The 23,760-nt window shown below is 50.2% G+C and overlaps 1 protein-coding gene across 1 annotated transcript in view; it reads right to left on the bottom strand.

The window, feature by feature from the left end:
• Positions 1 to 23,760, bottom strand: part of HUWE1 (HECT, UBA and WWE domain containing E3 ubiquitin protein ligase 1) — a 96,057-nt gene that overhangs the window by 35,810 nt on the left and 36,487 nt on the right. Inside the window, exons 23-45 of the mRNA XM_078614470.1 lie at positions 20,923 to 20,980; positions 18,715 to 18,891; positions 17,358 to 17,603; positions 16,084 to 16,217; positions 14,435 to 14,565; positions 13,155 to 13,373; positions 12,396 to 12,609; positions 11,435 to 11,557; positions 10,663 to 10,939; positions 9,411 to 10,058; positions 9,083 to 9,199; positions 8,398 to 8,493; positions 7,770 to 7,891; positions 7,313 to 7,460; positions 6,736 to 6,888; positions 5,657 to 5,778; positions 4,635 to 4,716; positions 4,262 to 4,438; positions 3,133 to 3,352; positions 2,339 to 2,718; positions 1,348 to 1,543; positions 980 to 1,147; positions 172 to 335 (exon numbers count right to left, since the gene is read on the bottom strand). Of these exons, the coding sequence (XP_078470596.1) occupies positions 172 to 335; positions 980 to 1,147; positions 1,348 to 1,543; positions 2,339 to 2,718; positions 3,133 to 3,352; positions 4,262 to 4,438; positions 4,635 to 4,716; positions 5,657 to 5,778; positions 6,736 to 6,888; positions 7,313 to 7,460; positions 7,770 to 7,891; positions 8,398 to 8,493; positions 9,083 to 9,199; positions 9,411 to 10,058; positions 10,663 to 10,939; positions 11,435 to 11,557; positions 12,396 to 12,609; positions 13,155 to 13,373; positions 14,435 to 14,565; positions 16,084 to 16,217; positions 17,358 to 17,603; positions 18,715 to 18,891; positions 20,923 to 20,980 (4,372 nt within the window). The remainder of the gene's footprint in view (positions 1 to 171; positions 336 to 979; positions 1,148 to 1,347; positions 1,544 to 2,338; positions 2,719 to 3,132; positions 3,353 to 4,261; positions 4,439 to 4,634; positions 4,717 to 5,656; positions 5,779 to 6,735; positions 6,889 to 7,312; positions 7,461 to 7,769; positions 7,892 to 8,397; positions 8,494 to 9,082; positions 9,200 to 9,410; positions 10,059 to 10,662; positions 10,940 to 11,434; positions 11,558 to 12,395; positions 12,610 to 13,154; positions 13,374 to 14,434; positions 14,566 to 16,083; positions 16,218 to 17,357; positions 17,604 to 18,714; positions 18,892 to 20,922; positions 20,981 to 23,760) is intronic.

The following is a 23,760-nucleotide window of genomic DNA, read 5'->3' as shown; positions in this document are numbered from 1 at the left end:
TTAAGCGTAATTTTACACATTTAAATAATATTTTATCTATCCAGGAAAGCTTCACTGCGTCTCTTTTTCGCACGTACGAGATGCCTTTATCGATGAGAAGTGTGCTAAAAAAATAAATGATTAATTTGAATAATTCGAGGGCTTGGGGTTGAGGTGAGGGGCCGGCGTTACCGGCACGGTGATGGCGAAGGAGGGCTGCGTCTCGAACTCGGGAACGCCGGGACCGCCCTGCTGTGTGAGAGCGCGGTATTGCTGGTAGATGTCATCGCCCAGATCCTGCAGGAGCTGAGTCAGCTCCTGGCTGGCGCTCATCCCCTTGCCGTCTCCCTTCTCGCCTGCGCACCATTCACATGGGGAAAGCGGGTCAGGCCCCACAACGGCAGAGTTGGTGAAACTTTTATGCGTTAGCTCTGTAATGGGCGGGGAGGGGGGGGTCCACGATTAACCTCTCAAGAATTGTCCAATAGGAACATAATTTTGGTATCGTGTTGTGTTGCTAATGGGGACTTCCCCTACAGAAAAGTGGACAAACTAATAAAAGGGTTATACAAAAATTGGCTAAATTAATCCAGTGCTAAAAGCATTTACTTTGCTGTAAAATTGCATTATCTCCCTTCACCCCTGCTGCCCCCCCGAGCAGACAGACGCAGCGACTGTATAATGCTTTCAAGCAGGTGGGTGCAAGAAAGCGGGGGGTTGTGATGGAGGGAAAACCCTTTGATCACTTTGGCCAATGTTTTATATGGTTAGTCCGTAGTAACAACACAATTCCATGCTCCAGTTTCGGTAATAATGCTTCATCTTCACGAGAGCTATCGTGACCACCCCCCGCACTCTATTACAAACGGATGGACACAACTAACGCTCATTCTTATTTGGAAAGTGTTAGAAAAAACGGTATTCAAAGTTGCAGGGGGGACAGGGGTGTAAGCGAGCGAGAAGTGGTGGGTGTGTGGGAGGTAGGTACCTAGCGGCTTACCGTCCTCGGAAGCGTGGTACTTGGCGAGCGCATTGAGCAGGTCGTGCACGACCTCGCGGATTGGCTCCGAGATCACGGGCTGCGCCGCCGGCTTCAGCGGCGTCGTCTTGAGCAGCTGCACGGCGTTGGGGCCCTTGATGCGCAGGTTCTCCGCGTCGTCGTCGGATGCTAGGCAAACGTAAACGGGGAAGAAGAAAAAACACATGGGATTTGCTTTAAATCGCACGTTTATTATTTTCTACACTTTTTAGACACTTAAGCCAGTTCACTGCCAACACGGTCATTTTCATTGATCGTAGCTTGCACACGACGTGTCCGTCTTTGCTCACGAGAAGCCACCAGTCAAACCCCGCGGCCTGTCGACCCACCCGTGCCGTTGCCCCGCGGCGCCGGCAGCGCCACCCTCATGCAGCTCTTGGCGACGTCGACGAAGATGTCCGGGTGGCGGCACGCGGCGGGGCCCAGCACGCGCAGGATGTAGTGCATCTCGCGCGTGCCCAGGCTGCCCGACACCACGCCCGACGTTGTGCTGCCTGCGCCACTCGTCACCGCAGAGCGCACCACCTACACACGCGGGCGCAAGGAACCAACCGCAGGATTGTTGAACGCAAGGTGGCGGTGTCCTCAGGAATTTATGCTGTGTGGGTGTCGCATAAGAGCTGCGAGTATGCGTGCGTGTCGTGTGCTACGTTTATGCCAAGTATGCCTACACCCCCGATTAGCTTGGTTGGCTATGTACGGTGTGCAAGGAGTTCAACATGCATGCCGGTAATGCCGTCAAGAGAATACTTCGATGGAACACAGGCACTGTCAAAGTTGCGATACTATAACATAAAATCACAACCCAATCCATTTCCACATTACAGAAGTCATATTTTTAAAGACTGCTTCCTTGCCCATTACTATCCCCTGGCCACAGAGTGAGCAAATATATTAAAAGGGGGCAAAGCTGAAAAGGGCCACACTCACAGACCCAAATGACTCGTGGACAGTGGGAACGTGGACTTGTGCACGAGTGCCGTTCCTGGGCAGCTCCTGCGCCAATACAAATCTCAGCAGGTTTTTTCCTCCTTCAAGGTGATTAGCGTCTTCTCTCGATTAGATGCAGAAGGCAAGATGCACCCCGAACCTTAGCCACTTGCTAATAAAGTTAAATAAATCTGCTGACACACGCACCTAACGAATAATTAGATGTACCCCCCCCTCCCCAACCCAAACTTTGGCTTAAAATACAAAAGAAAAAACGGTGTCATTCCTGAGACTAAGGTAACTTTATGTTCATCCTCTCATTATTGGGGGGGGGGGGGGTGGGCCTATCGCCCTCTCTCTACAAGAGAGGGACCCGGCCCACAGCCTCACCTTCTCCATGGTGTGGCGCAGAGTGCTGGGCTCCTCGATGATGTGCCTGAAGATGAGCGTTGCGAGCGGCAGGAAGCCGCTGAAGCGCGACGCCTGCGTCAGGCCGAGCAACAGGCGAGGGCCTCGCAGCTCGGCGAAAAGCGCCGCCAGCCGGTGCTCGCGGGTCAGGCGGAGGCACACGCGCAAGGTGGCGTGCAGCGTGTACGGGTCGACGGGCACGCCGAGCATGCTCACGCACGCGCGCATCAGCACCGTCTTCTGCTCCTCCGAGAGGCCGCCGATCACCACGCCCTCCGGCGAGTCCTCGCGCTCCGAGTCGGACTTGTCCGAGGAGGAGTCGGCGCCACGCTTCGACTGCGTCGTCACGTCGGCGCCGTCACCTGCCGCCGTTGGCGCGTCAAAGACAGCCGCGTTAAAGTAAGGCGGCGGTGCAGTTTGGCGCCTTGAGATTTAACAAGGCGAGATCTAGGGTTTCATTAGAAATATTTCCATATCATCCACACCGCATCCAGTCGATCTCCCTCGTGATCGCTACAAGTCTCGTGCCACCTATTCCAGCCTACCAGTGACCAAGAAACTTAGCCCTGGTGAGAGCCTATTTAGATTGAAAGTCAACATCACTAACAATGCCTTTTATCCAAGTACTACGATCTCCTGGCCACCTCAGAGCTTCCCACCAAAAATATCTGGCATGCACCAGTGTGGTCTCCCACCCAAGGAGTAACCAGTTCCCACCCATGCTTTAAATTAATTTCTATGCCTCGATGGTGACATCAACCCAGGGCCCTCCTCACCTTTGAGATCTGCATCCTTGATGTCAGGCTCCTTGCCCTCCTCCATGGCACGCTCGGGCTCCTGGCTTGCGGGAGTGGGCGTTGGGCAGGTGGAAGCAGTGGCGGCGGCAATTTTGGGAATTGTGAAGGTGGCGAGCGGTATGCAGGGCAAAGTATCCCTCCGTGGCATACGCAACAGCGACAGCATCACCGGGCGACGGTTTCCCGTCTCTTCGTTAATCTGAAAAGCAAGGGCGGGACGGTGCCGTGTGGCTCAGTGGATTCAGTGGCCGTGGCGGATAGAGAAGCGGCAGTCGCCAGGGGAAGCTTGTGTTTGAATTCTGGATTAATCCAGCTGTGGTTAAACCAGCTTGATGGTTTTAGTATATGGTTCACAATGACAGCATGAAAATAACCATCAAATTAATTGTGGATTTTCACTTCCTTTGGCTCAATTCCAACTCTGAGAAGTTGGTTTTACCATCACATGACAACACATTTCTATATTACAGGATGTGTTGCCGATGCGATCTTAGAAGTAGTTTTGTGTTAACTGTTTCCGTGGGCCATTATCCCACAGAGGGAGATGCACCGCTCTCCGTGAGTTACCAACGGATTCATCAAGGTGCCGATAGCCAGTGGAATTTAATTGGGGAAAAAACTGACAATAATTATTTTTTCAAATCTTTGGCTTATTCCAGCTCTAACCCCATCAACAAATGGAACATTCCAGGATGTATGTTGAACTTCTTTCGCACTGTATGTAGCCAACCGTGCTAATCGGAGGATGGTAACAATGTGCCGGTGGCCTGTTTCACTAGGCCACCGACAAAAGCATACGAGTCTCTAAACTATTTATTTTTTTACCAGGTAAGGCCCAGTGAGCTTTTTAACTCTTTTTCACTAACGACCTGGTCATAAATGACAGCTCAACGAAGTGGCTTATCGCGTGGAAATTTATCGCAGCCAAATACTCTAAACGCATGTTTCTAAATGTGGAGAGAAAACCCAGAGCACAGGGAAAGTCCACGCAACCCGCATGGAGAGAAAATGCAAATTAAAACTAAACAGGTGTCAGGTTCGGGATCGAACAAACAAGCTCCTGCATACCAGACGAGGTAGTTAACATCTCCTAGCCACCACGTCTCACCTGCACCATGGTGTTAAATTGCACGGTGTAGCGGCGGCGCCCAGCCGTGAAGCGCACGCTGCTCTCGCCGGCACGCCACGCGCCGTCGATTGTGTTGTTGTTGCCGCTGCTGTAGCTGCACCAGCGGCCCGAGCGGTCGTCAAACCAGCGCCAGTTGTTGGAAGCCGGCTGAAGGTACTGCATGCGTCAGAGAGGGGGGGAGGTGCAAGCGTTAATACGTGCTCGCTAACAGGACATTGCGGCAGCGGCATTTGCCGAATGTCTCAAAAAGAATCAACAGTACTCGTCCCAACATTCCAAAAAGCTGAGCAGGATTTGTCTGGGCATGTGTGCGCTGACGCCTCTGCTTCCTTGCGATGTGCACGACTCGTACCTTGTTCATCTGTGCCCGGCGTTTGGAGGCCACCGACATCTTCTCGTAGAAGTCGATGAGAAGCAGCACGGGCGTGATCCACCTGGAGGGGGGGGGAACAGGGCGACGGTGTCATCGGTTCCTTTGCCACAAACCTCACGCAGCTGACAAGATTAAAAATGTTCTCTTTACACGGAAAGACTATTGCAGAATGGACAGCACTTTAGTCAATCGACTGCTGGAAGAAGACCTCCCCCCCCCCCAAGTTTGTTTCAGTCATTGGGAGTTGTTTGACCGAAGTTCACAACACTAGTCAAAATTGTGGTTTAGTGAAGGACGGTGGGGCCCAGGACAGGTTCAGACATCACTCGCCACCGATGCCGACAGTGGGAGGTGGCAATGATAATTAGGTGCCCTGGTTCTAATCGCAGTGCGACAATCGCTGTGTCCCACACGAACACATCAATAAAATATGCGTGTCGTACGAATATCCATGCACAGGCTTATTGCGAGGCGTATGAGAAGATGGCTATCAGAGCAGCCTCCTTAAGACCATGTGACTGCCAGCGGGAGGCAGCGGGAGATGTCGCGAGCAAAGGCTGGAGGTGTATGTATGTAGAACTTCTTTCGCACCATACGTAGCCAAACTAAACACAAAAAGCAGTTCTAAAGAAATTAGCTTTCAACCTAGATTTAAAAGTGCTTAGCTCCAGTGGCTTCCTAATATCAGGAGAGCGTTCCAAACGGCCACGGAAACGCATCTGAAAGTGCGCGATGTGGTGACCCCGTCGTTGTTCGATGGCCAGCCAAAAGCCGCTGCGAGGATGACCCAAGTTAGCGTGGTGGTTTATGCTCCTTGACAAAATAAGCAAGGTATCTCGGTTCATTTGTGGCAAGCACTTTATGTGGAACGAGTGCGACCTTGCAACGTATTCATTCAGCAACCGGAAGCCAATGCAGCTAGGGGAGAACTGGACGGACACGGTCGGATCTGGCGGTAACGGTCGCGGCAGGCGGGTTGATTTTGCATGACGAACGCTCACTTGGGTGTGCACATGTCGTCGCCGGCGACCTGCAGGCAGGGCTGCGCCACCTCCAGCAGCTTGATGAGCACGTCCAGGATGCCACTCGACTCCACCACGCACGCGCACGGCAGCTTGAGCTCCTGAGGGCAGGAGAGGGATAGCGGAGAGGACGAGTTGGCGCCACTCACGACTACCGCAAGCACCTCCAATTAGCACGGTTGGCTACGAACGGTGCAAAAGAAGCTCAACATACATGGATACCACAAGCAGAGTAACATTTTAATCCCAATTGTTTCTGCAATCCCCCCCCCCCCGCACATCCCTCCATTCTATTCCAGTTTGCGTGAAGATAAATGAGGAATTTCCGGAGAAAGCTAAGGCAGCGAGGTCTGATTAGACCAGACCCAGACTGCTTTTGACTGGATGATGCATTACATGAGAATACCATTTTAGTCCTTCAGACCGTTGCTTCTACGACAATGTTGACGGACAAAATTTTTTTTTTGCTATAACTTTTTAGTCTCGTGAAACAGGTCGCCATCTCCACTTTGTTTCATTCTGAACAATTGCACCACCACGATCGCTCGTCACTAATCTTGTGTATTCGAGTGAATATCGTCCTCCGCCACTGGTGGCTACTCAACCCGGTGTGAAGTGAACGCAGAGAGATCATTTCTAGATTTGAAGCTTTCGTGACTGCAAGGATTCATACTCTTAGTTCTTTCGGTAAAGTCACGTAGGTAAAAAATGAAATTAAAATTAATAAAAATAAAACAATAAAATCACGACGTTTCGGAGGCAACACAAGTCTCCGTCATCAGGTGGGACCGTCACAGCCAGATTTGCTGCATCAAGTGAGGCAAGGATTCAAGATGCAAGCCCTTAAATACAAGTTGGGGGGGAGGAGGGGGGGGGAGCTTATCAGAATGTGGTAGCCAATGAATGGAACGTATCGGGAGGGAGGGGGGCGGGGCTAAAAGAAGGCACGAAGTGCTACGTTCTGTGACGGTCCCACCTGATGACGGAGACTTGTGTTGCCTCCGAAACGTCGTGATTTTATCGCAGAGAGATCAATCTTTACCAAGCGCCAGCAGTACCTCAAAGAGCAGGGTGAGCAGAAGAATGCGAGTGGCCAGGTTGGAGGCCTGGGGCAACGTGGCCATCTGGCTCGTCCACTCCGCCACCGTCTTGTTGTCGCTGATGGTGAGCGGCAGCGCCGCCTTGATGAGGACATTGGCAGCCTCCCATACCTGTGCACAAAGACAAAGATACCTCCCCTATAGCCTGAACAGACTCTTGGGGCAAGTGCCGTTCAGCAAGCACCTAGGAAGGCCGGCAAGGCACACGAGGGTGTGGGTGGCCAGCACCTCGCCCGGCCACTTTGTCTCCCCGGTGGCGATGTTTACACACCGCACCCGGTACTCATTTGAGGCCAAGTCGTCCTAGGGGAGGCCCAGGATCGGTTCAGATAATTGTCACTGGGTTGATAGGGCAGCACATTAACTGCTACACAACCACTCCCCTGTACACACACGCGCGCGCACACACACACACGTTATATCACTCATCGCTGTACCAGCCTTGCTTCTCAAGCTACAAGTTGGAACGGCAGACAAGCCGACGACGACGACGATGATAAATCTGAGCTGGCGGGGCAAAGTCCGCGGGGCCCACCTGCTCGACCACCTGCCGCAGCATGAGGTGGCGGAAGTCGGGGCCGTTGCGGCGGATGGCCGTCATGAGCAGGTCCCGCACGCTGTACACCGTGTCTGGAAGTTCATCCAGGAGGTGGAAGCACCCGGGCATCATCTCTTGAGTGAACCTGCGTACACACGAGTGATAACGACGCGATGAGCAAAGCCAGGCAATAGATGCCTCCTCCGCTGAGTGGAGTTGGGAGGGGGGTGGTGGTGGTGTACACACACCTCACACGTACGTTATGGGACCATAAAATGTTCTGAACTGGAGAACCCATCAATGTCCCTCCTCGCACCGTGTCAGCCATTGCGAATGAGTCTGACCATACATCAGTGTGTATCGGGAAAATGGGCGTGCAGGACTGCTTCAGAAAGCACTCGCCACCGATTGTGGGCGGGGAATCGACTTAGATCGCAGGGTTCGTAGCCCTTGCCTCTGCAGGATGGCCGGGTCAAGCGGCTGCACGTCCAGAAGTCGCTCCAGTGCGCCGGCCTCCTCCTCTTCAGTCTTCTCGCGTGCCTTCCGCTCCTCCTCCTCGCGCCGGCGCTCTGCCTCCTGTACAAAGGACAAAGCCGTACGATAGGGACGAAGAAGGGGTAGGGGGGGAGAGGCGAGAATTTTTTTCCATACGTTAAACACTGCAGTCATTGGTAACCTGGCTGAGACGAGACGAATCAACTCGCTACAAATGATAGCGCAGAGATTTGTTTTTTAAAGCCCTTTGTCAATCCACTGATGGATTAAGGCTTCCCCATGCAGTGTCGGTTATAGGGGTTGGATGGCCATACTTCACCATGCTGGTCAATGTGGGATGGCGAAGTGAGAGGGCACAGGCCCAAGTTCAGATATCAGTCGCAGCCAATGGTAACCGCTGCTAAGAATCGAACCTAGGTTCGGCGAGTTCATAACTCGCCGAACTTCCGCGGTGCTGGCGGCTCGGTGTGTCTGACACGGTATCAGCCCTCGGTTGGGCGGGGGACCACGCGGCCACCTTGGCCCGTGTGGCTTCTGCCGCCGATGACGCGTCGTCGTCTTCGTGGTGAGGGCGGCTGCTGGCTCACCTCGGGAGACTCTGTGCTCTGGTCCATGGGGACATCCTGGCCCAAGGACATGGCGATGGCTCGCATCATCTGGTCCTCCTCGGACATGTGCATCTCCTGCACGAAGCAAAGCGAGCGTTAATGGAAAATTTTTGGTTTCGCCGTAAAAGACGTTATTCGTAATTATCGTTGGCAGCCAATGTAACCCGTAAGGACGTTTTTTGTAAGTATGCAATATTTAAACTCTCAATGTATTAACTTAGTATCGACTCTGCACGTGTCTTAAAGAGATGCCATGTAGGAACGTGTTTAACTATCGCTAGCTTACTGGTTCATGTTCAATCTACAGCCAGACAAGATGTCACATGCAACGATGCGATCACCTCGCCTGGCTAGGCGAATACCTTTTGGCACTGGTTTGTTTCGTCAAGTTTGGGCAACCCTTCGATGAACTTGACCAGTTTTCGATAAGGCAAATCCCTAACAGAAACACTACATGATAATAAAATGTAATATAAACTGGACCATCTTCTTTGAGTGTTATTCTGAGCCTCTCTTTACCGATGCATTCACGTATTCAGCCGAAACATATTCCCACCTTAGTTGGAAAGCATTAATTAAAAATAATTGTCAAGTCCACGGTCGTGTGGCGGTGGTGGTCACCAGACCACCCCCCGGGCCGGTCATCTCCGGTACCAGTACTCACCGATCCGCCGAGCAGGGGAGGGGGGTGCGTGAGCAGGTATTCCGTGGCCTGCTCCATGGTGGAGGTGTGCAGCAGAGCCTCGGTGGCATGCTCCCGCGAGAAGCCCATGTCCATCAACTGACAGAGACAAAACACACATGCGCCATCATCTCCATCGTCATGGGGTGCCCTTCACTGGGTCTGCAAAAAATAGGGATTTCCAGGGTGTCATTATGTAGCGATTAATTAACTGAAGCATAAAAGTGTTTCCATGTGAGAATTTGGATTTGTACGCGTGGCGAGCGAATGCCACACGAGTGTGTCCAGCGTTCGTGCCGGCACCGCACACCTGCTGCAGCTGCTGCTGATTCACGTCCGGCTGCCTGCGGTGCGTGACGACGCTGCTAGCAGCTGCCACGACGCTCCCCGCCAGGACGGCAGCGCCGGCTGTCCCCGACACCGGCGCGGCGCCCGGGGAGCCGAGCACCGAGAATGCGGGGCTCGGCGCACCGGCTGTCGCGACCGGCGCCGCGCTACCTCCGGCGGCGCCGGCAGCAGAGGCAACGGCGCCAGCCGCGGTCACCACTGCCGCGGTGCTGGGAACAACGCCACCAACAAGTCCGCCCTCTCCGGGCGCCACCGCTGCGATGCTGCCACCGCCGCCGCCACCTCCACTGGTGCCGGCGCTCCCGGAACCGTCCTCCAGCACCACGAACGTGCTGGGGGCAGTGGCGGCGGTGGCAGCAGTGGCGGCGGCTGCGGCGCCGGCGGCAACAGCGACGGTGGCGGCTGTCGCGGTGGTTATGGCATTAGCCGCACTGGAGGTGTTGGCGTCGTCCTCACGGGCGCCCTCGCGCTCCTTGGCCAGGCGCTCGCGGATCACCGACTCGCCGCGCAGGATGTGGCACAGGATAGCGAGCATCGACTCGGCCATGCGTCCGCCGTACACCTTGAGTGGCTTGCGGTTCCACAGGTTCATGATGCTCTCGAAGGCAGCCTGCATGCACATTTCCAAGTTTGCATGAGTTACGATTTCAAGTTCTGACGCAGTCTTCCACACTTGGGCAGATGTCTTGGAAGAGGTGACCTTCCGATCGACTATACGTGGGAGCAGCTTTGAATCAAAACGTTGCTTTCTGTAAAACTACTTTGAGTGGGGCATGTAACAGTGGACCATGTCTACTGGTCTCACACACAAAAAAAGACCCAACCTCGTATAGCCTTAAGAGACTGGAGAAGCAAGTGTTTTAAAGTGAGCACCTTTGAAGGCCGGCAAACGATGGGGTGGGTGACCAGCACTATGCACGGCCGCCTTTGTCTCCATAGTGGCCACGCTTACACATCTCACCAGGTCATCGTTTGATGCCGAGTAGACCTAGGGGAGGCCCAGGACCGATTCAGATAATCGTCACTGATGTTGCCCGTGAGCGGGAATCAAACTCTGATCGCAGGGTTCACAGTGCAGCACGTGCTAACCGTTGCACTACCGCTCCCCACCTCTCAAACACAAAGACCCCCGGATAGCCTTAACAAGACTGTAGGGGAAAGTGCTGTTAGCGAGCACCTCACACACACACACACCAACACACAGGGGCCCCCACCTTCTGCGTGAGAATCAGGAAGCGCACGGGGCTAAATGCGGACGCCGCGGCATTGGCGGCGGCACTGGCGGCGCTGGCGGCGCTGGCGGGCGTGCCGGGCGCAGGCTTGGCGGGCAGCGTGTGCGGCGACTCCAACACCGTCGTGGGGTTCACCATCTTCTCAACCAGCATGAGCCACGCGTCCAGGAACTCGCCGGTTCCGTCCGGCAGGTCAGCCGCCTCCAGGCCCTCGGTTACTGCCACTTTGCCGCCCATCGACAGGGCCCACTTGAACGTACTGCAGACGCAAACACAAAGATCCCCGCATTAACGAGAATGCTGGGCAAGTGCGCTTAGCGAGCACCTATTAAGGCCAGAACGGCACACGTGTGGAAGGGTCGGTGTGGCGAGCATCCACACTGGGTCACAATAATTATTTCATAGCATTTGCTGCACCATTTAACACATTAAAACACGCTTAACTGCACCATCGTTGGACCAATGGTTACGGGGTGTGGTGACAGCAATTTTTGGTTCGACAGAGAAGGAAGACCTCAAAAGGAATCCATACATATTTCCCAAAATCATTTTATGGAACTGATGAAAAACTGAAAACATTCATGGCTATGTCATGAACCTTTGCAGGTGACAGAGGGCCCGATTTGAAGAGTAATCAAATGTATACAATTGGCAAACTAGGCCATCATTAAACAATTATCGGACAGCCCAGTACTAATTTTTTTTGTAAAGACCAGAGGAGAGAGAGGCAGATCAGTGGGACAGGGTTACTCACTCGAAGAGAGCATCATGGCCTCCGGATGTGAGGAATTTCTGCAGCATGAGGTGGTACGGGTACTTGCGCTCCTCAAACAGCATGGGTGACGTGAAGCCCACCGCACAGATGAAGAACGTCAGCCTGGGCGGGGCAACGACGAGGGGTTAAAGCAAACGCACATTGTGAAATATAAAATATAACCTAAATTCCATGTCGTACACCTTTTGTCAATCCACCGACCACTGGATGAGGGCCTACACATGCCACGAGGATTGTGGGGGTTATCTGAACATACTCTTAGGTTTTTTCGGTAATGTCACGTGGGTAAAAATAAATAATAAAATAATGAATCGCGACGTTTCGGAGGCAACACAAGTCTCCGTCATCAGGTGGCACCGTCACAGCTAAATTTACTGTATCAAGTGGTCCCACCTGATGACGGAGACTTGTGTTGCCTCCGAAACGTCGCGATTTATTATTTTATTTCTATTATTTTTATTTTTACCTACGTGACTTTACCGAAAAAACCTAGTATGAATCCTTGCAGTCACGAAAGCTTCAAATCTAGAGTATCTGAACGTACTTAACCACGCTGGTTAGTGCAGGTTTGTGAATGTGCCATATGCTGCCCATAACTTTAACCTGCAGCCAATAACAGCCTCTACATATACATGGGGGTCATCGATCCAAGCACTATCCAGGCATAATGACACTTAGCGCACTATGGGTGATTAGATAATAGGCGCAACCACCGCCCAATCGCATCGCTATAAAAAAAGTCACGCCAATACAGCTGATACAATTCGTCGATTAAGTTAATCGATGTCTCTGGCCCCTTAAAAATGGTGGCTGGCCCCACATTCTTCCTCCCCCTCCATCCCCCGAAGGCAAGAAGCCACCAAACACAAGCCAAACCGCGGCGAGACGGGCAGCTGGTGCCCCCACGCGAGGCCGCGCGATGGTGGCGAGCGGAACGCACCTGAAGCGCGGCGTCGGCGTGTACGGGGGCGGCGACCACGACAGGCCCTTGGCGAGGAGCTTGGTGAGCGCCGTGGCGGTGGCACGGGCCGCCGGAGACGGCACTGTGGCGCTCGTGGCCGGGTGGTGGCTGCGCCGTCTCACCGGCGAGCCCACGCACAGCTTCACCAGCAGCCCGAACAACTCTGCTAGCGCGCGGCCCAGTTTGGACGACGCTTCGGCGGGAAAAAAATAATCACAATCACATCTCGATGGCGATAATAAACGATGAAGATCGTGGATACTCATGGGTTCTGCAACGCTTAACAAAAGTACGTTTGTCCGTGGAAGTGTTTAATTCGATAATAACAGCAGCACTTTGGCCAGGCACGCATTTAGCAGTACGTCCGTAGCTTGTGATGAAACAATGGGGATCAGAGCCAGGATGTTGAAAGCAGGTTCTTTTATCTTCTTGGTTCTTTCGGTAGTCACGTAGAAGGGAAGTAATAAAATAATAAAAATAAAACATAATAAAATAATTTATTTTATTACTTCCCTTCTACGTGACTTTATCGAAAGAACCAAGAAGATGAATCCCTGCAGTCACGAAAGCTTTAAATCGAAAAATCTGGTTCTTTTAGTCCTTGATTGGGTCTCAATACTTTTGGGCAACCCTTTAATTAATTTGTTCAATCAGACAAGTCCTTAACAACAAAGCATTATACTAAAGTCTGGTTCATATTGTCTGCTCTGGTTTATATCGGTTGCCAGATAAACTCACCGGACAACAAGGGCTTGATCTGCTTGATGCGAGCGGCCATTGCTGGGGAGATCTTGGATTTGCCGGCCTTGCCGTCGGTCACGGCAGTGGCGCAGCCCGCCACGCCCACCTCCTCCGTCTCCATGGGGGAGCTGGGATCGCCCTCGAGGGTCAGCGGCAACACCGAGCCCTCCAAGAGGCCACGTGCCGTCGACTCCATCCCCACCAGCGCCTCTGCTTCTGTGCAGGGAAAAGAAGATGTTAAAAACCCCTTATCCCACTCGCGCATTCGAGCCGAGCCGGCGTTGGCCCCCCCCCCCCCGCCGTGGCACTGGTAGTTTTCCACTGGCTATTTGTCGAGCCGTGCTGGGACCAAACCGTGACACGTTGGCCTTACGAGACGTGTAAATTCTGGCTAGGGGACAAACATGGATGGGGGGGGGGGGGCACTAATGACGCATTCATTGCAGGCGATCTTCAAAAGTACAGCTCAAAAACGGTGTCAAAATCATTCTAAACAATGCATAAGCCAATGGGTCGACACATGCATTAAACAATGAATACACCATCAGAATCCCATATTCAATGCGAGTCAGTTTATCTGAGAATATCTGACACGGTATTTTGAGAACTTGCCGATTACTAAGACATGTGGACCGATTTTAACTCACAATTACATGCACCTTTAAAAGGTATAAAACATACACGCACAATTGTGCAAGTTCGATTAAATGTGATCTTGGCTAACAGCAACTTTTAATCCGGGATGTTCTGTTATTCCATAATAGGCAGGTGCAACGATGACAGACTGAAATTAGATAAAACAAAACTACCCTGCCCCCCCCAAAAGGCGTCATCTGGTCCAACACCATGTGAGACTAGGCTCTAAGAGAAGCTGTCTCGGGTGTGGACCAATCAATTTCAAGGACAGTGCATACATTATCAGAGTGTTTTTTGTTCGCATTCCGACCACAGGTATTGTGGCCAATGCAAACACGACTCCTTGTAAAAAAAGGTGTCAGTTTTGTTGCCAGTTAAAAGGGTAAAAAAACTATTATCAAGCTAACATTTCTCAAAAATAAATCTTGCAATTTCAAACGCGCACGCCTCAACAATTTACTGACGCACTTTGGCCTCCTTTTGTTTCTTCCGCTTTCCCCGCCGCCACGCGTTATCACCACAACGATGTTGCTGCCGTTGTTTGGCTTAATTAAGGACGCCGAAAATAACACCGCACGAAGGCGCTTGTGAAAACGGGAGCGCTATTCTGGGTTTCCCGAGGCGGACGAGGCGAGACCGACCGTTCCTCGGCTTGGGAGCCCCGGGCACGGCACCCGAGGGGGTGGGGGCCGCGTTCGCTGCCTTCCCCCCTTCCTCCTTGGGCAGAAGCTTGAGCATGTCGGCTTGGCCAAACTCGCAGCCTGGGGGCAGGCTGTCACCACAAAGACAAACATCAACCCCGTGTAGAATTAGCACAGCTTGGGGGCAAGGTGTTGCAAGCGAGTAGCACCTGCACGACACACGATGTGGGGTGGGTGGACAGCACCACACCCGGCCACCTTTGTCTACTTAGTGGCGATGTTTACACATCGCACCAGGTACTTATTTCGGGCCAGGCCGACCTTGGGGAGGCCCAAGATGGGTTCAGATAATCGTCAGTGGTGTTGGATGTGAGGAGGAATCTAAAATCGGGTCGTAGCGCAAGCATGCTAACCACTGCGCTGCCACTCCTCACAAAACACAGACGGGTACATACAAACTCACATACACCCATTCACATTATACGTACAACACATGACAATGGAGTAAAAAAACATGCGCAAATACATATGCGAACTCATGTACATGGTGACACATCCAAGCATGCATGGATATGCAAACGGACATGCATTCACAGGCACGAAAATAAGTGCAAATCTGAACACACACACGCACATATATACCAACACACATATATAAGATACCCAGTTGGAAACTAATGATGAGGATAGCACAATCAGAATACAATTATACGGAAAAATGCACGAAAATATTGAGTGGCTATTTAAAGATAATTAAATACACAGCTGCCTTTTCCTGTCATGTTGAATTAACTTAAACGTGTATAAAAAAAATATCTGTTACAAAGTTAGTGCCTTGAAACGGTACTGTGCAAACGAACGTGTAAAAAAAAAAGTGTAAACATTTCATCCCATTGCACCAACCCTAAATAAACGGTACAAGCGGGAGGTTGTTACTTGACACGCAAGCACAGGCCTCCTCCATCTCCATCTCCTCCCCCCTCGGGGTTTAAAGTTACAACATTCGATCAACAAAACCAGAGTCAGACACTGCGGACATAAAATATTCAACAACCAGCCACAACGGTGCACACACCATGCCTTTGCTGGTGAGCAGGGCAACGGTGTCGCAGTGTGGGCAGAGAGAAATGGTGCTCGAGCCGGGGGTCATTTGATGTCACCATCTAACGATCAACTCCTGCCCGGTGTGCTTCAATAGAACTATCGCGAGTCATGATTCCAGTGGGATTCAAGCTTCTGATTCCTGACTTGTTTGCACAAGCGAGCTCCGTTAGCATAACTGTAACATTAGCATCTCATTTCCATATATACGTTTTACAAACACGCGAGATTAAAGGGATGCGTCCAAAACGTTTGAGACCAAAGTGTTGAGAATGCGCCGATGTGAGGTGGTCGGGTAAGAGACTAGGTTCAAATCTGGGTCAGAGCCACCCCATGGTTGCACCAAGCTCTCACTTGAGAGCGACTGCTGATAGCAATAGATAGCACTGCTTTGTCTTCAGCTTGTGGGCCTTACCCCGCACATCCGATTAGCACGGTTGGCTCCGTACGGCGCAAAAGAAGTTCAACGTACACATGCACAATGTAATCATAATTATCAGCGGAGAGTCTGCATGGGTGTGGTGGCTGTGAGAGCGCGCGCAGGGCACCTGTTGGGCGTGCAGAGCGACAGGAGGACGGTGCTCTCCCACACAAGCGAGCAGTACAGCTGGCTCAGCTTGCTGAGCACGCTCAGCCCCAGCTGGGAGCCCCACTGGTTCACAGAGATCGAGCGGATGTCACTCTGCAGGAAAGGAGAAAAGAACGAACCAGAAGTGGTTTGTTGTTGTTGCTATTTCCCCCAAATAATTAATTTGAGTAATTTATCAGACACACGGCCTATTCTTTTTAATGAATGTCACGGGATTTTTAACGTCCACTGTGAAGCAGTTGCCATGTAGGTGTGGTTAATAAACTGTGGATTCTTTTTTTTAACCCGGTAAGGTCCGCTGAGCTATACAGCTCTTTTTCAAAAGCGATCTGGATATCACAAATGATAGCTCAACGAAGTGGCTTATCATGTGGACATTTAAAGCAACCAAATACGCTGAACGCATGTTTCTAAATGTGGAGAGAAGAACTGGAGAAAAATCTACGCGACCACGAGAAGAGACACTGCAAACTCCAAATAAACAACAGGCAGGCGTTAGGGTCGGCATGGAACCCACGACCTCCTGCATACCAGGCGAGGTAGTTACCATCTCGCTACCTTGGGCGCCCTAGTATTAACCAGGGGAGCTGCGAAGCTAAAACCACGAATCCTCTGCAACAAGCAGCAAACGCGCTACCATTACACCAATATAATTACACAAACACCATAATCATACCAAGACCATTACTATCGTCAAAGCTGGCTCAGCGGAAGAGTGAGTGGCTCGTAATCACGAGGTTTCAAGTTCAAATCCTGGTTGTAGTTGATCGATTGGGTCCATCATCCCTGCTGTCAATAACAAAGGTACCACTTTTCGGGGGAGCTAACAGTTGTTTTGCCATGGTTAGTGGAATTTCCATGCCTGGCTCACCGCTGTAAACCGGCAAAAAGCACTGCCTCACTGCTCACTTATTAACAAATCACTGATTTTACTGTTATCACCAAAGACAAAAGTTTCCCGTATTTCTTTAACAGACTGTTGGGGCAAGTGCTGTTAGCGAGAATGAATGAAAGCCAGCACGGCACACGAGGGTAAATGAAACAACAGGCAAACCCTCGAAGCCAAGTCGACCTAAGGGTGGCCCATGACCGGTTCAAATAATCGTCACTGGTGATGGCCGTGAGAGGGAATTGAACTTGGGTCGTCGGGTTCATAGCTCAGCGCGTTAATCGCTACACTACCTCACTGTTATCACCGCTACCATCACCACCACCAACCAGAGGTGCACTCACCTGTCCAACACGGCAGGTGTGCACGAACACCATGATGTAGGCGTGCGCGGCGGTGAGAGCGTGCAGCAGTGGCGTCGCCTGCGCCGACAGCGTGGCGTCGCTCACAGAGCCGGCGCCCGCCAGCTCGCGCAGAAGCACGGAACCGCCCGGCGCCTCGATGGGCCGGTGCAGCGCATCCAGGCCGTCCAAGACGCCGTTGAGCTGCAGGAGGCCCTCGCGAAGAACCTTGGGCTCGTGCGATAGCGTCTGGCGGCGGGCGTGGGGGGGCGCCAGTAAGACACATGGGCGACAATAAAAATAAAATTTGGATTTATAAAATAACAGTTATAAATGGGGGTCGAGTGTGGGTACTCCCACAATCATACACAAGATGTCTTGGTGAGAGTGGAAGAATAGGGGGTAACCACTGCACCACCTCTCAAGCACTTTGGATATATGTAGCATCTAAAAGCAACTGTAAAGAAGTGGAGTGCGCGTGGCATGAACTACAGGGTGGTGTTGATGTTGTTTCTACTCTTTCCAAGGGTTCATGCATTGGCTCCATCCGACCGTCCATAATTCTCGTGAAGATGATCCAATAACGAATGAAACAACAGGACACAGGAATGTCGCTATTAAGGACACACCCTTTTGCACACCGGCCACATTGCGCTTTGGCTTGCGACTCCAAAAGTGAGATTCACCAAAGCAAAAATAGGATTTCAAATGCATATTGCCACGAGAACTATCAGATTCCATGCTGCTCATTAAATACTTACGAAGACAAAAGCATGTTGGAGAGTGTCACAAACCATCTGGATGCATCACATTTGAAAGACAGATATGAGACGTTTGAAAGAGATATTTTCCATTCATTTCGATTCTCAATTTGTACAAAATCTAGATTCATCAGATTTTCCTAATCTGTGGAACTTCCCAGGGGAAACAACAACCACGCTCACGAACAATGGGATGCTGCGGTGGTGAGATGTTAACTACCTCGCCTGGCATAAAGGCGAGTTTGCATGGTTTGAGTTTTCATGCTTCTCCAAGTTTAGAATCAACATGCATTGAGTATTTGGCTGCTATGAATTTCCCACGTTGTTGGCCTATCATTTGTGATCAAGTCTATTCTTTAAAAGAGCTATGTAACTCAGTGAGCCTTACCTGCAAAAATTTTTTTTAGCGAGTGGCATTTAGTTTGTTGTCCTTCCCCCGCACCCCCGATTACCACGGTTGACCAAGTACGGTGCGAAAAAGTTCAACATACATACGTACATACTGTTTGGCGTCCAGCAAGCCCACCGCCACCACATCACAAACCCTTGATGACAATCTCCAACCGCTGAGCATTGCTCAGAGCTGTCAGCCCGCTCACCAGGATGGACTTGCAGACACCGGCGACTGCTTGACAGGCAGCGGATGACGGGAAGTCGATGGGGAGGTTGGGCAGGCCCAGGATGGCCATAAGAGGCACCAGGCCCTTCTGGGTTACAAACTCCTGGCAGTGATCGTCCGTCGTGTTGTTGCTCAAGATCGACTCCACGAACTTCATCTGAATACATTTAAGCCGGAATAAGGGTTAGATTTTTTCTCACCTGAAAAATAATCAAATTTATAAATAATGGAATGGAATTGCCACATTTGTTATTAAGCGGCCTCATATTTTGAAAAATGGAAGGAACCAGAAAGAGAGAAAAAAGCCCTCACAGAGTATGGTTAGATGACATAAGAGATTGGTCCATACTCTGGTTTTTTCGGTAAAGTCACATTGGTAAAAAATAAAATAAATCACGACGTTTCGGAGGCAACACAAGCTTCCATCTTGTGTTGCCTCCAAAACGTCGTGATTTATTTTATTTTACATTTTATTTTTTACCCACGTGACTTTACCGAAAAAAACAAAAAAGTATGGGACCCTTGCAGTCACGAAAACTTCAAATCTAGAAATAAGAGATTGGTGCCAGAAACATGTGCACTATTTGAGCATATTATCACAAGACTGAGGATAGTGTAAACAAATGACAAAATATGCAGTGGACACCGATGCGTTATGATGATAGCCCACAAATGATAATAAAAACAATGGGGGGGGGAAGGGCGCACAGCGGTGCAGGTGGCTACTTGAGTTGGACTCCCAATCAAGGCGAACATCAGTGGGCGAGTAATATCTGTACTAAGTACACAGGCCCGCAGCTGGGGATTAAAAATGTCAGTCCAATGAAAATGTATTCAAGTCATTCTGTGACCTTGCCTTCTGAGGATGTTCTCCGGACACAGGGTGATGCACTGATAGCTGCAATAGTTCTAAATGCGAATGTATTTATCTCACAATACGATGCTGGTTTATATCGCAAAAAAGGCCAAAAATGATAACCTACCGTTTTTTAATAGGTTATGACACAATTCACTTGTATTGGTTATGACGATATATGGCTAGAGTTCTGCAAGGTCACTTGGTACCAAATTGTACCTTGGCCCCTGGACTAATGAATGGGGGGGGCTTAGTGTTACATAGGTGTTTTGTCAGGTGGTGTCAGATGCCTCGAGTATTGCAGAGCATGGTCTCTATACAGCACTGGATGGGTCGGCAGTATGCCAGGATACCAGATGTGCTCCCGTACTGAAGTGTAACCAAAACAAAATACACAACAGCTGAACGGAATAGATACTGCATATTCAATTCACCATAAAGATTGTTAAATATAAAATTCCACCAAAAATAGTAAACACCCAAATGGTAAGTAACAAACAATGTTGACTGTGGTAGATTATTGTATAGTATTTCGTTTCCGAATGTATATTTTAAGCGTGGGTCATCAACCAAATAAACCACTGCTTACGAAAAATGAAACCTATTAATAGAAAAATATTAATTAATATCAATTCATTTGTTCATATTGTGCAGTAACCGCAGTCATCTTGACACAACCAGTAAAAACAAAAAAATTAAACCACAACGGATTAATTACCATCCTCCTCATTTGAACGCAATTAAAGCATTTCCCAAGCTGGCACACAAAGGGGCAGGGGAGGCCTCTTTTCACCACCCGTGAAGGAAGCTGGCACCGTTTGAATGAGTGGGCACTGGGGTTTTTTTTACCCTCGCGGGGAAAAAACCCCCATCTGCATACGGTGCCCGACACAAAACGGCGGCGTGCCAGCCTCGGCAAGATGGCGGCCAGCTGTTTCCCGCGCGCATATCTGCATTGCGCTAGTTTTTGTTTCCGTTGACGGCAAATTGTGCCCCCCCCCTCCCCACCACCCGCCTTCCCCCCTCAAAATGGACACAATGAACGCTAGACCTTGTTTTAAAGAAAAAAAAGGATAAATAACGTGTTTGGCAGAGAAAAACGAAGCGGACGCGGCCGATTTAACAAACGAGAAATTTGTCGTTGGGTTTTTGACGACGTCGAAGGGATCTTCGGATCGTTACGCGCCGAAGCGACATTTCATTTTTACAAGCGCGCAACCGTGGCCGCGCGCCACCTTCGCCAGCACCTGTTCCACCCGCTTCATTTCGAGCGAAAGAGACGCTTCTCGGGATTGCTCGCCGTTTACCGATCCGCCGCTTTGCGCAACTCACCACATTGAGGATGTAGTCCATGAGGGGGATCGGAAGCCGCTCTTCGGCGCCAATGGCCCTGCAAGAAATAACACATTTTTTATTTGGAAGCAACCGGCGGGGTGGGGGGGGGGTGAGCAGAGCGCTGACTGCGATGGAAAACCGCACGTGGAAATAACCAAAAAATAAAAAACAGCGCGGCAATCGGCGGGGAAGTTTCGCATCGGCGTTGGCATCTAAACAAAGAAAGTTGTGTTTTTGATCAGCCTCAAGCTGGCGCTCGCAAAAACAGCGCTTGGCGCCAGCTCTCGACTGGGCACCAAGTCAAAGCGCATCGCGCCCCGGCTGTCAAACGGGAAGCGCGTACGTCACTTTCCAAACGCGCTGCCGCTACTGCTCACACAGACGGGCCTACGGAGCACCGTTCGCGCATAAAAAAAACACAATGCAATTTGTTTTACATCAGCTGGCCTCCTTCCCCCGCTCGTCTCAACGTGCATTTGTACGAACCGAATTGTTACACTGTGGTACATTTCTAGCAGTACAGTACTTTCATTCGTATCTTTAAAATAGATGAATATGATGATTGTGGTTAGATTTTCCATTCATTCAATGTTTTTTTAGTAAAAACTCACCCCCACTAAAGAGGGTATCACAATACTTTACAGTATAAATTAAACTAAGTTAGTCCTACTACTGGTACTACTTTGGTACATTTTATGGTGCGGATCCTTTTGATGAAGATGATTATTATCATAGATTTAGGATATTCTGACATTGACAATTATTCTGTTGCAAATGTTTATTCTGGAGGTAAACCTAAATAATGCCGACTCTTTTGGTGCTGCCGATCAGTAGAATTATTTTGATTACCATGCTGAGGATTTCTTCATGATGATAACAATAATGATGATGCTGCTGCTGTTGTTGAGAGTGCCCAGGGATTCTTTGGAAGCTACTTGGTGCCCCGGCAATTCACAATCTGTGGGTTTTGCCGGGCCGTGTGGAAATGTCCACAAACGTAGTGGCCAACCGGCTCTTTCCCAGTGAACAACAGCACACGCAAGCGCTGACTTCAAGCCGAGAGAATGAACACAATTCCGCCACCGAGCGTGGACTGTGGTGCTGGGGCATTTAAATCGATCCCGTGGGTTGCGTCACTGTCCCGCTACTGTGCCACTTGTTTGGATCCGGCCAATCATCCGTCTGTAGGGGGGTTGATAAAATAAGCACCCACTTCGAGAGAACAACTCTGGCCCATTCTTTTCTTTGTGCAGAATACTGGCTCACCCATTGCGGGAGTGTGCAATTTCCACTCCTGGATTCAGGATCACCAACTGTAAAGAATAATACCAAGTACTTGAAGGTGGATAAGAAAACCCCAATGAATTTCGGTTCCATCGGAACAAAATCGGAATCTTTATTTATACTGGAGGAATCCGATGAGCTATAAAGCTTTTTTTCACAGATGTCCAGTCTGAGATGGGTGACCCAAGTTCAACTAAACAACCCTTTCGGGTTGAACTCGTTTTTGAGTCTGTCTTACATTCACCAGATATGTGACACCCCCCCCCACAACAGCATGGCATTTTCATTCAATATTTATATATTTTTAAACCATGTGATTCATGTGGCAACTTTTAGTGGCTGGAATTGGCGAGGCCAGCACAATATGTACAGCAGTCTTGTCAATCCACTGCAGGATACAGGGCCCACCCACAATGTTGCCTATCATGGCGGTTGTTTGACCATACTTCACAACACTGGCTAGTGTAGGCTGGTGAATGAAGGACCCAAGAACAGTTTTTCTCACACCACTGATGTTAGATATGGCTGAAACTAAAACATTCTAACATGTGCGATTTGACACTGGTATCACGAGCTTAAAAAAAATCAACATTAACAGACCAATCTATGTTTCATTACACCCTAGGTTCGGTATATATTGCGCATACAATTTCGCACTTATTTCAATACATTAATATCACAGCGTTTGCCTACAGTGGTTTTATATTTCATGCACCGCTTCTCTTGTACAAATTCTGCACATGGTTCGTACTGTGAACCATTGTAAACGTGTGCACGGAGGACAGGCACCGAGTTGTAGGATGTGAATTGCTTACTATAAATAAACATGACGATGACTACGATGATGTTCGTGATGGTGGGGGCTTAACTATCAACACAGAACCACACCCTACAGCTAGCCAGGTGCGGTAGCGCACACGCCTCGTGGGCCAGAGTTCGTGGACCACACAGGTTCGTTAAACTCCAGCCCACGAGATGGCAGCAGCACAGCAAGTAGGTGTTTTGAACCTGTGTGGTCCTTATGAATGGTATTCCATCACATGCACGGTGCGGTTTTTTCAAATACTGCCATTTCCTCCCGATACGCTAACTCAGAACTTATTTGGCCAACATTCCAGTGCAGAACCCTCCTGAAAAAAAGTGTTCTGAAGCTCAAACAACACTTTCTTTGATAGGCAACTTATTCTACACAGCACCTGACGCTTATTTCTCTACAGTCCATCCCTATGCCACTACACTAAGTCAAAACCACACAGTGACACGCGTTGATAACTGCACATTGGTTTTGGAGCACATTCAAAATAAAAAGGATTGCGGTTTCCCACTGGGACAACAAGCACGGCTAAAAATATATAACATGGCGAGCGTGCTTTTCACTTGTGTTGCGAGGTTTCACATTGATATAATCGTTGCTGAATTCACGCGAGACAAGACGATCACGACGATGGCGATGACATCTACACAGGATGCCAACGGCTGCTGTAACGATTCGAGCGTTCGGTGGAAGCGAACCGATATCGTTTATACGAAATTGACGTTAGCCAAGGGAAC

Source organism: Lampetra planeri, chromosome 44 (genome assembly GCF_965212315.1).
Source record: "Lampetra planeri chromosome 44, kcLamPlan1.2.h2, whole genome shotgun sequence".
Taxonomy (NCBI): Eukaryota; Metazoa; Chordata; class Hyperoartia; order Petromyzontiformes; family Petromyzontidae; genus Lampetra; species Lampetra planeri.
Note: the sequence above shows the minus strand (reverse complement) of the source record. Positions and strands in the feature narration are given on the sequence as shown.